Below are 12,175 nucleotides of genomic sequence, written 5' to 3'. Positions count from 1 at the left end.
GACTTCTGGTTGTCAGAAGCTACAAGAAAATGTCTAGCTAATTTTCGAATATGGTTGAAAAATGGTCAGAAATGTCGAAAGTGTCAAAATCAAAATGCTAGCCCCGCCCACCCGCCCTCTATTTTCTTGGAAGATATCTCATTTGCCAGAAACAGTCTTGTCTTATCAAGTACTAGCCCCGCCCACCCACCCTCTGTATTCTTAGGGGGTATATCATTTGCCAAAATCAGTTTTATCTTAGCAAGTACTAGCCCCAGTCTCCTCAATCTAACGATTTATTTTATTTCTGTTAAGTATAAGATCATTAATTTTATGCAGACCGAATAAAATTAATCACTGAAATGAAGGCCGGGTGGGTGGGCGGGGCTAATTATGTTCTTCTATGGAGTGGAAGTGAAAACTAATAGAATCTAGGATGTGAAAAAAGTAAAAAAAAGCGCTCACTGTTACTAATGGAATTGCAAAAATTGATATATTTCAACTCGCGATTTTGGGAAAACGATAGAAATATTCGAAGCAACGAAGCCTAAAATGACTTCTGGTTGTCAGAAGCTACAAGAAAATGTCTAGCTAATTTTCGAAAACGGTTGAAAAATGGTCAGAAATGTCAAAAGTGTCAAAATCAAAATGCTAGCCCCGCCCACCCACCCTCTGTTTTCTTAGGGGGTATGTCATTTGCCAAAATCAGTTTTATCTTAACAAATACTAGCCGAGCCCACCCCCAGTCTCCTCATTCTAAAGATTTATTTTATTTCTGTTAAGTATAAGATCATTAATTTTATTCAGACCGGATAAAATTAATCACTGAAATGAAGGCCGGGTGGGTGGGCGGGGCTAATTATGTTCTTCTATGGAGTGGAATTGGAAACTAATAGAAACTAGGATGTGAAAAAAGTAAAAAAAAGCGCTCACTGTTACTAATGGAACTTCAAAAATTGATATATTTCAACTGGCGATTTTGGGAAAACGATAGAAATATTCGAAGAAAGGAGGCCTAAAATGACTTCTGGTTGTCAAAAGCTACAAGAAAATGTCTAGCTAATTTTCGAAAATGGTTGAAAATGGTCAGAAATGTCAAAAGTGTCAAAATCAAAATGCTAGCCCCGCCCACCCGCCCTCTATTTTCTTGGAAGATATATCATTTGCCAGAAACAGTCTTGTCTTATCAAGTACTAGCCCCGCCGACCCACCCTCTGTTTTCTTAGGGGGTATATCATTTGCCAAAATCAGTTTTATCTTAGCAAGTACTAGCCCCAGTCTCCTCAATCTAACGATTTATTTTATTTCTGTTAAGTATAAGATCATTAATTTTATGCAGACCGAATAAAATTAATCACTGAAATGAAGGCCGGGTGGGTAGGCGGAGCTAATTATGTTTTTCTATGGAGTGGAAGTGGAAACTAATAGAATCTAGGATGTGACAAAAGTAAAAAAAAGCGCTCACTGCTACTAATGGAACTGCAAAAATTGATATATTTGAACTGGCGATTTTGGGAAAACGATAGAAATTTTCGAAGAAACGAAGCCTAAAATGACTTCTGGTTGTCGAAAGCTACAAGAACATGTCTAGCTAATTTTCGAAAACGGTTGAAAAATGGCCAACAGTGTCAAAATCAGTCACATCTGATAAAATGCTAGCCCCGCCGACCCGCCCTTATTTTCTTGGAAGATATGTCATTTGCCAAAAACAGTCTTGTCTTATCAAGTTCTACATTATTAATAGCACACACAATATCTATTGTTACGAAATAAAACCATAGCCCCGGTGCGACGCCTATGGGTTTTTCTAGTATGTGTCGATGAAGGTTGTTGACTCATCGACGGCCGAGCGGCGGGCGCATAAAGACAAGTCAGGAGCCGGTTACCGGAAGTCTCGAAGCGGAGTCGCGATGGATATTCGAGAAAGATCTCGATCGGAGAACGAATTATTCAGCCAGTGGAGACAAGACTTTTATGTACAAATGTTAAATTCAAAGTGAACAAATATTGCATATTTGCATTATTTACAGAAGGTAAATCGAAATTTCGTTCATAAAAATATACTATATTATACTATGAAATCTTTATTACATACATACTTTCATGTAAACCAATAAACAAAATGTAATGCGATAACCTATACAGGAAAAAGTTAAATTATGCAAGAACCACCATGTTTGGTAAATAATAAAATAACACTATTAAATAATCATTTACTCAACTCAACAATTCAAAGAAATACAATTTTGGCACCAAAGTAATTTATTTTTTGGACATCAGTACAATTTTGAAAATCTCTAACATTCTCATATTCTCACAAATGTGATCTTTTGTGGCTTAGACATCAACGTAAAGCCACAAACGTACGACATATCTACTGGTGCTGAGTCACAACTTTCTATTTTCAGTTTCTGAAGAACAGTTGCCACAAATAGAAATATAATCATGTTTCCCATATCTTTTCCAACACACATCCGCTTACCTATAATAAAACCGTCAAACTTGTCAGCTACATAGACCCAAATTTACTTACCAGCCTGGAAAGGAAGAAACGACTCCGTCGAAAAAAAATTTCCTTCGTCGTTTAAAAATCGCTCTGGACGGAACTCTTCAGGCTCCTTCCATACCTTCGGATCCATATGAATCGCCCAAAGTAGAGACATTATCGTAGTACCTTTCCGTATTTTAATATCGTCTACTTGTACATCTTGCAACGTGTAATGTGGAAGTCCCAAAGGTATTATCGTTCTAATTCTGAAAACTTCAGCAATAGTGGCTTGTGTGTAAGGCAGTTTAGTTAAATCCTGTACTGTGGGGGCTTTCCCTTGTAGAACTGTGACAAGCTCGTGGCGTACTTTTTCCTGCACTTGTTGGTACTGTGCCATGTGCAAAATAAACCACATTATCGTATTTACAGACGTTTCAAGACTGGCACCAAACACGTGATACAAAAGGTAGCGCAGTTGTTCAGGATCGTAACTCTCATCATCACCGAATTTCGCTCTTTGTAACCAGAAAGCCTCCGTAAGACTCGATGGAGAGTTTTCGTCGAGTTTCAACGTTGTGTGGGTCTGACTAACTTCAAACACCATTTGACGAGTTTCTTCAACAACTTTTGTCAAAGATGCAACTGTTTGTTTGAATTTCGGGAGAAACCTGAAAGCAGTGTTAGCAGAAATGGGGTAAAATAGTGCACTAACAAACCGTAGAAATGGCAGGTAATTTAAAGGACCGCCTATTGGTGCCAACAACATCATTTTTTTGAAATTGTTCTCTATCTTTAGAAGGGTTTCGTCATCACGAGTAAATATAGTTCCGAAAATAAGAGTGCTAGAAATACTACCTACGTAGTGAACTATGGGTTCAAACGGATATAGAGTTACACGATCTCCTTGCCCAAGTATGTGCTATAGTTAAGAAAAAAAATCGAAAGTCAAAAAATCGTACTAAGCTTACGTCTATGAATTCCTCAGCGTATGTTCTTGCTTGTTCTTCGAATGTTATCTTTTTTGACGAAAGTTTGGTGGCGCCGGATGTTCTTAAGTAATTATGGATGAATTTGCGTTGTTCTTTCCAAATGTTGGTAGGACTTGTTACAATACCTGTGTCAAAATAGAGTCTATGTTTTATGTACTCAGAATTTTTATTACCTTTATTGCCAAACAAAATGTTAAAAAGGAAAAGTGGCGGCCGTGCCAGTGCCTCGTCTTTCATTAAAACTTTTTTCAAAATTTTTGGGTCGGAAATGACGACGGTGTCCATCGATCCCAGTTTTATGCTATAGACAGGTCCGTACTTTTGTGCCAGTTTTGTGAACGTGATGTTGGGTAAGTTCGGGTCGATTTTGTGCAAATAGCCTATGATGGGTAAGTTCCAAGGACCCGGGAGGCCGCTCCGGTAGTTATAATAAATGTAAAGTATAATTACGACGAACAGAAAACCTAATATTGGAAGTAACATCTAAAAAGAAGATGCACTTTACTTAAATAAATATAATCAAGTATTTTTTTACCTTCGTTTGGTAACTGATGGTTCTAAATGCGTTTCTAACACAACTGAATTTTAGATATAATTTTCAATAACATTTTTATTTATTTTTAGCAATGATAAAATTTTCTTGAAAAAAGTGTTGATTTATCAAAGACTCGAACGCCCGTGACATTGACCTGAGTTTATCATTTGAAGAGATGTTTGTAAATATTTTGTGTCCTTGTTCTACTGCTCTCTCTAACAATTGTACAAAAAAATACACGAAATGAAAATGTAAATAAAAGTCTATATTCTATTTTCTACATTTTACATTTTAAAATAATTCTTCCTTCCTAATCCTCGTAAAGATAAGCTTCTGTGGTTTAGGGTTAAGTGTGGCACCGCAACTACCTGTAAAATCTAACCCTAAAGAGTTAACAGGTTCGATTCTAAAATTCTGCAAAACACCAGCAATAAATATTGTCGTTACCATGTTTGCTAAGTCTTCACCAACGCACATCCTTTTACCTAAAGCAAAAGTTTGTTTTTTTCACTTCTTGACTTATCTTATCTTACCGCTTTGAAATGGAAGGAATGATTCCGGTTTAGAAAACTTTCCATCGCTGTCTATAAATCTTTCAGGACGAAACTCTTCCGGGTCTTTGTGGACTTTGGGATCCATATGTATCGCCCACAATAACGGCATTATCATTGTGCCTTTTGGAATCGTCAACCCATCAAGGTATATATTTTCAGAGGCATAGTGCGGTACCCCTAATGGTAGTACAGTTCTAATTCTGGCAATTTCGGCAAGAGCTGCTTTAGTGTAATGCAAATTTTCGAAATCCCCCAAATCCAGTGATTCACCTTGTAACACCCAAAGGAGTTCTTGTCGAATTTTAGCCTGAACTTCAACATGTTGGGCTAAATATAGCAAAATCCAAAGTAAGGAAGTTATAGTGGTTTCAGTAAAAGCAATGTAAAGGTCAAACAAAAGGCGATGTAGTTGATCGAGAGTGTAAATATGGTCGGATTTGGTTTCGGATATCTGTAATTGAAAGGCCTTAACAAGATTTGACTGAGAATCCAGGCAAGTCGATTTTTCACATTCGTGTATTAGTTGAGCTTGAATGTCACGAACTCTATAAACGGCTTCTTTTAACAACGTTAATTTTTTCTTGTATGGTGGTAAGAAACTGTAACAATCGTGTTTTAAATTGTTATTATCTAATTACAAACCGTACCGTAAAAATGGCAGGAAGTTCAGTGGAGCTCCGAACATTAATAATTCAGTGAATGCGCGAATATTCCGTGCTAAATCAGTAACTTTCTTGTCATTCAAAGAAAATGGTTTGCCCAGAAATAAACTATTAGCGGTACTGCTTATCAAATGGGTTACAAGTTCTGAGGGATCCAGCGGTTTGCAAAAACCTTGACTTTTTACAACCTAAGTAGTGAAAAAAAAAAACATGTGCCGCTTTTTTCTTTTTCTAACTTACTTGTACAAATTCGTCAACGTGTTTTTTTATCATCGTCTCACAAGTTTTCCTATTAGGGGAAACTCTAGCGGCTCCTACTTCTCTTAAAAAATTTGACACGAACTTGCGTTGGTCTTTCCATAGATCAATGTTAGCATGTGCAAAACCTACAATAATAGACAAGATTTGTTGCTATGATTTCGTGACAGATGGTACCTTTGCGTTCAAAGACAGTATCCATCAAATAGAGAGGCGATCTTTCAAGTGTTTCGTCTTTTGCCAATACCTTTTTTAGTATTCTAGCGTCAGCTAAGACGACGACGTTAAGCATGCCAAGTTTGATGTTGTAAATCGGTCCATATTTCTGGGCAAGTTTTGTCAGAGTCAAGTAAGGTGCTGTTGGATCTAACTTATGTAAGTAACCAATCACTGGTAAATTCCAAGGTCCTGGAAGATATTTTTTGTCGAGGACAATTTTCACCAAAAGCAGGATTACTATAATCATTATGATAAATATAGTGGTGGCCATCTGAAAAACAGTTTTTGATTTATAATGGAAACTACGTTTCATAGAGCAATTAACATAAAATATATACACTACCGGTTTTCGAACAGACTAGTTGTGTATAAAAATTGATATTAATAACACGGATGTATTAAGTTTTAATAAACAGAAGATGATTTAAGTGAATTAAATAGTATACTTACGTTTTTCAAATTGCACACTTATTTGTTTAACTACGAAGCAAATACTTCATTTATAGAGTTATTACTCAGCCGGTTTTCCTCCGACCGGACTAGTTTATTTTTTAAAAAGAAGAAGAGACTGGAAGCAAGTTTTTTTAAACCAGGTGCAAGTTTAAATTTTCACCTTGGCAACATTTTGTTTCATTATAAAATAATTATAAAAAAAGGATTCAGTTTTACTAATTTTGTTAATTATATACACATTTATATCTTTGTAAACATTATTTCTTGTGGTTTTGGAGCGAGAGAAGCCTTAGTTATGCCAGTGAAATCTATCGAAGCGAAATCAGGTGGTGCAAGCTTAAAATTCTTCACCACAATGACAACAAATATGTACATCATCATCGTTGCTATTTCTTCTCCAATACACATTCTTTTACCTTAAACAAATTTCTGCACTTTCCGTCTTATACATGTTCTACCTTAGTACCGGTCTGAAAAGGAAGGAATGATTCCGGTTTGATGAATTTTGCATCATCGTTCAGAAATCTTTCCGGGCGAAATTCTTCCGGTTCTTTGTAAACTTTTGGATCCATGTGGATTGCCCATAATAAAGGCATTATCATTGTATCTTTCGGAATCGTGTAACCTTCCACACAAACATTTGCGGATACCCATTGTGGTATTCCAAATGGTGCTACAGTTCTAATTCTAGCCACTTCAGCAATAGCTGCTTTAGTATAGTGTAAGTTCACAAAATCATCCATTTCTACTGTTTTATCTTGCACTACTTCTAGAAGTTCTTGTCGTATTTTATTTTGCACTTGTTCATACTGGGCCAGATATAGTAAAATCCAACCAAAGGATGTTTTGGTGGTTTCCGTGAAAGCAATATAAATGTCAAATAAAAGGTAGTGAAGTTGATTATGGTTGTAAATGTGTTCAGGGCTGCCTCTAGACATCTGGAGGAGAAATGCTTGAATAAGACTAGTTGGAACATCAGTTTTGACCCTGGACATGGACTCTTGGCATTCATTTATAAGTTTCTTTTGAACATCACGAATTATATGAACAGACTTTTTTAGTGAAGTTAGTGTTCTTTTAAACATTGGTAAGAAACTGGAAATATTCACAGTTTAGCTTTGTGTGTTTTGCCTCTAAAGCATTCACATACTGTAAAAATGGCAAAAAATTTAATGGTCCTCCAAAAGCTATGGCTTCAATTACTTTATCAAGGTTCTCTGCTAAATCGGTAACAGTCTTGTCGTCCAACGAAAACGATTTGCCCAGAAGTATCATACCAGCGATATTACTAACACAACGGGATACATATTCTGAAGGATCCATTGACACACAACGATTTGGACTTTTAAAAACCTGTACAAATTCCTCAACATGTTTTCTTATTAACGCCTCACACGTTTTCTTATTTTGGGAAACTCTACTGGCTCCTATCGTTCTTAAAAAAATTGTTACAAACTTACGTTGGTCTTTCAGTTGTTCAATAGGCAATGAAAGAATCCCTGCAACAATTGTAAAATTTCCAAAATTCTACTCGGAATCTGGTACCTTTGCCATCAAATACGGTGTAGAAAATATAGAGGGGAGGTCTTCCAAGTGTTTCGTCCTTTGCTAACAACTTCTTCAGTATTTTTGCGTCGGCTATGACGACGGTGTTAATAGAGCCAAGTTTAACCCTATAAACAGGTCCATATTGATGTACAAGCTTTGTTAATGTTAAGTGTGGTCCTGCTGGATCTAGTTTGTGTAAGTAACCTATAATTGGCAAATTAAAAGGTCCTGGAAGACATTTCTTGGCGCGAAAAATCATCCTCAAAAGTAGTGTTATTATTATTACAATAAATATAGTTAATATCACCTGAAAAACGAATTTTGTTTTATTTATTGTAAATGTACTGTACATACTGGATTTAATTTTAGTGTTGCCATTCTTCAGTTTTATAAGCACGACACAATCTTAAAAATAATTGTAATGAAATTGTTGTACTAACACTACTAATAGTGGAAAACCAAGGATGTGTTTAGTAACCAGCTAAACGTAATTAAACCTAGCAAGGTCAAGTATAATTTACGTCAATAGATATAGTAATTAAAAAATTTTCTTGTTATACTTGCATCTTAATCATGGTTTGAAATACTAACATGCTTGCGTAATCAGGCAGTGTTTTAAAGCCGCCTAGATAACGAGAAATATTTTAATATTAATAAAAGACAAGTAGCACTAATTTGTATTTATCTAAGAAATAAATATAAAAATTACAATTATTATTGTTTGAAATGCGAATTAATGTATGTTTTCTTCATTCTCAATGCGTGGAAACATAGTTTGATATGTTATATTTTCCTAACTGCCTAATTAAATTTTTGTAAAGATCAGTTTCTGCGGTTTAGGTATTAGTGTGGCACCACAAATACCAGTCAAATCTAATGGTGTCGAGTCAACACGCTCGACTCTAAAATTCTGCAAAACACTAGCAATAAAAATTGTTGCAGTTGTTTTTGCTATCTCTTCACCAATGCACATTCTTTTACCTAAAACAAAGCTCTATGTATATTTTACAGTTCCTTATAGATTTCTTCTTACCGCTTTGAAACGGAAGGAATGACTCCGGTTTAAAAAAATGCCCATTACTGTCTAACAATCTTTCAGGACGAAATTCTTCCGGTTCTTTGTAAAGTTGTGGATCCATATGTATTGCCCATAATAACGGCATTATCATTACACCTTTTGGAATCGTAAATCCCTCAATGCAAATTTTTTCGGAGGTACTGTGTGGAATTCCCAATGGTGTTAAACTTCTAATCCGTGCGACTTCGGCAATTGTGGCTTTAATGTATTGTAAGTTGACCAAATCGTCCACTTCCACCGTTTTATCTTCTAACACGTGGAAGAGTTCCTGTCGTATTTTAATCTGAACCTCAGGGTATTGCGCCAAATAGAGTAAAATCCAAAGTAAGGAATTTGTCGTTGTTTCAGTAAAAGTTACATAAAGGTCAAATAGAAGACGATGTAGTTGATCGACATTGTAAATGTGTTCAGGCTTGCCTTCGGCTATTTGTAGTTGAAAAGCCTCAACAAGATTTGACGGAGAATCCACACAAGTCGATTTTTCACATTCATGAACCAGTTAGTTTCTTTTGAATTTCGCGAACTCTTTGGACAGCTTCTTTTACCAGCGTCAATTTTTTCTTGTACGGCGGCAAGAAACTGCAACAGCCATATTTCAAATTGTTGCAATTTAACTGAAAACCATACCGTAGAAATGGCAGTAAGTTCAACGGAGTTCCGAACAGTATTGACTTATTGAAAAAGTTAAGATTCCGTGATAAATCAGCAACTTTCTTGTCATTCAAAGAAAATGGTTTGCCCAGAAGTAAATTGCTAGCGATGCTACTTACAAAATGGGATACAAGTTCCGAAGGATCCACGGGTATGTAAAATGCTTGACTTTTTACAACCTAAGTATTGAAAAAGCAGTGATATAAAATGCATATTTTCTTTTTATAACTTACTTGAAAAAATTCTTCAACATGCGTCTTTAGCAATGTGTCAAAGGATTTCCTATTAGGAGAAAATTTAGTGGCTCCTACTGTTCTTAAAAAACTTGCCACAAATTTACGTTGGTCTTTCCATAGGTCAAGATCAGCGTGTGCAAGTCCTACAATATTAGTGAAAATTGTTCGTTATCATTTCGTTGTAGGTGATACCTTTGCCTTCAAATACAGCAGTAACTAAATAGAGAGGCGGTCTTTCAAGTGTTTCGTCTTTTGCCAATATTTTTTTTTATTATTTTAACGTCAGCTACGACCACAACACTGAGCATGCCAAGTTTGATGCTGTAAATAGGTCCATATTTTTGGACAAGTTTTGTTAACGTCAAGTAAGGTGCTTTCGGGTCAAGTTTATGTAAGTAACCTATAACGGGGAAATTCCATGGTCCTGGAAGACATTTTTTGTCTCTGAAAATGTTGACCAAAAGTAGTATTATTATAATTGTTATGATTATTATAGATACAGCTGCACCCATCTGAAAAATATTTTTTTATTTATTATTTAACAATTTTGCTTTGAACAATTAACACAAAACACATACGGTGATTTAATTTTACTCTATTGGTTCTTGAACAGACTTGATAAAGTTGGGAATTAGAAATGGTGCACTTTAACATTGCTCGATATTAATAAGGCAGATACATGCATTACGTTGCATTTTTATATATAACTAGCGGAACCCGGCAGACGTTGTCCTGCTTGTGTATATATTTACTTTGTATATATGTGGATATAAATGTATGGTCTGGAGCGCAGAATGCGTTGTAGAAAACTGAATAATAAGATAACTCATATTGATGCTATTCCATTTATTTTCATTAGTATACACAATGTACACATTTTTGTATTAGTAATTCACGTGAATGAACAAAATTTTTGACTGTTGTATGCGCTATATATGCTAGTCCAAAAGGTATAAGGTTATATGACCATTATAAAAGTAGTTGACCGCAAATAAGTACCCCCTTTGTGTGGTTCGCACTAAGCTTACCCGGTTGGCAATAAATCGTCTTCTCAACATTTCTTGCTCATATTTAACAGGGCCGGCTTTCAAAGCGAGTGGTGATTTCGGAACCCTCAGCGGTTGCAGGTAGTAAAGAAATAATGGAGTGGTGGATTTACATATTTAGTGAAAGCCGCCCCTGAACGAAACCACAACAGCCGGTCCAGCTCCATTGGACACGTTATTTACGACCCTAAAACCTTTTCTATTGTAAACAACTTAACTTCGACACAATGGGATGATTTTATGATGGCCATATAACCTTATAGCTTTTGGTCCACTATAACTGAAACAACTTGAACACATTTTAATCAATACTAACATCTATCGTAACGCTAGTGGGTAAACAATATTTTTGGTTTTTCGATTTGGTGTATAGACGTACAGAGTTTTTGGAATTCCTACTCTGGAGCAAGCAACATACAGTTGACCATGCGAAAAACATGGATTTCCTAAATTTAATCCAGCAACGCGTAGAGACTGCCCCTTGGGCTTTGTTGATTGCCATCGCGAAAGCAAGACGCACAGGAAACTGTAGTCGTTTGAATGTAAAAGGCAAATCAGTAGGAACCATTGGAATGCGCGGAATCAGTTTGATTTTTTGGATGGCATTTTCAATAATCTTTAGTAATTCACTCTTTGTTATTACTGAGGATTGTAGACAGTGAACATCACTAATGATTTTCTTTTGCGGTCAATACGATTTTTGTTGTAATACCAACGAAAACAATGCTGTCATTGGTGCCGCCATATATCTAATACTTGCTAACTCTTCAGAAGTAACATAGAAACGGTGTTCACGGACAAAGGGAGACGGAAGATATTATATTCTGTCTAGAAAAGTACCGAGGGTCTGTGCGCACGTACACAAAATAGAAGCGAACGTATGAAATGTCAAAACACAGTCACGTTATCGACTAAAAATCAAGCAAGTACGAGTATATGAACAGTACTGTTTGGTACTATAGAGAGAAAAAGAGGTCCGATATATTGCTTTGCCGTTGTGTTTTCGGACTCTTTTGAGGCCTGATAGCAATATAGTAGTATTCGATATATGGGTGCCGCTGATTCTCTAAGTTCATAATACTTTAACAGAGAGGCTGATGTGCTGCAGTGCCATCTAGTGGCAAGTTACAGCAAAATCGATAACGCGAAAATATTCTCCATGGTCAAATACCAACGTATATCCATTTTCATGAAGATCGGTTGATTGGTACAGAAGTTGATGTGTTGCAGCGCCATCTAGTGGCGAGTTACAGCAAAATGAATAGGGCGAAAATATTCTCCATAGTCAAATGCCAACGTGTACCAATTTTCATGAGGATCGGTTGAACGGTGTAGAAGTTGATGTGCTGTAGCGCCATCTAGTGGCTAGTTACAGCAAAGCGGATACCACAAAAACCTTCTCCATGAAAAACCACTTACATGTGCCAAATTTCATGGTGATCGGTCAAACGATTTCGGAGTCTATCGATCACAGATATA

The 12,175-nt window shown here is 36.2% G+C and overlaps 3 protein-coding genes and 1 pseudogene across 3 annotated transcripts; all 4 read right to left on the bottom strand.

Annotated features, from left to right (window-relative positions):
• Positions 1-2,178: 2,178 nt before the first annotated feature.
• Positions 2,179-4,094, bottom strand: LOC135132303 (cytochrome P450 306a1-like). Its single transcript, XM_064060352.1, has 6 exons — positions 3,992-4,094; positions 3,630-3,939; positions 3,436-3,581; positions 3,184-3,386; positions 2,513-3,135; positions 2,179-2,461 (listed from the first exon to the last, which is right to left on the bottom strand). The coding sequence occupies exons 2-6, from the start codon at positions 3,937-3,939 to the stop codon at positions 2,286-2,288; spliced, it is 1,458 nt and encodes a 485-aa protein (XP_063916422.1). The 5' UTR covers positions 3,992-4,094; the 3' UTR covers positions 2,179-2,285.
• A 141-nt stretch (positions 4,095-4,235) lies between these two features.
• LOC135132301 (cytochrome P450 306a1-like) lies at positions 4,236-6,243 on the bottom strand. The gene is made up of 6 exons (XM_064060349.1): positions 6,135-6,243; positions 5,643-5,955; positions 5,448-5,593; positions 5,193-5,395; positions 4,525-5,144; positions 4,236-4,476 (listed from the first exon to the last, which is right to left on the bottom strand). Exons 2-6 carry the CDS (start codon positions 5,953-5,955, stop codon positions 4,283-4,285), a joined length of 1,476 nt encoding a protein of 491 aa, XP_063916419.1. The 5' UTR covers positions 6,135-6,243; the 3' UTR covers positions 4,236-4,282.
• Positions 6,244-6,352: 109 nt separating this feature from the next.
• On the bottom strand, positions 6,353-8,152 carry LOC135132300 (cytochrome P450 306a1-like). The gene is made up of 5 exons (XM_064060348.1): positions 8,040-8,152; positions 7,683-7,992; positions 7,288-7,636; positions 6,604-7,232; positions 6,353-6,553 (listed from the first exon to the last, which is right to left on the bottom strand). The coding sequence occupies exons 1-5, from the start codon at positions 8,061-8,063 to the stop codon at positions 6,378-6,380; spliced, it is 1,488 nt and encodes a 495-aa protein (XP_063916418.1). The 5' UTR covers positions 8,064-8,152; the 3' UTR covers positions 6,353-6,377.
• A 338-nt stretch (positions 8,153-8,490) lies between these two features.
• On the bottom strand, positions 8,491-11,264 carry LOC135131737 (cytochrome P450 2U1-like; annotated as a pseudogene).
• Between the last annotated feature and the right edge of the window lie 911 nt (positions 11,265-12,175).

Source organism: Zophobas morio, unplaced genomic scaffold (assembly GCF_036711695.1).
Source record: "Zophobas morio isolate AGI-343-1 ecotype UQ-CSIRO unplaced genomic scaffold, CSIRO_AGI_Zmor_V1 ptg000021l, whole genome shotgun sequence".
Taxonomy (NCBI): domain Eukaryota; kingdom Metazoa; phylum Arthropoda; class Insecta; order Coleoptera; family Tenebrionidae; genus Zophobas; species Zophobas morio.
The sequence above is the reverse complement of the archived record's forward strand: the minus strand, read 5'-3'. Positions and strand labels throughout refer to the sequence as shown.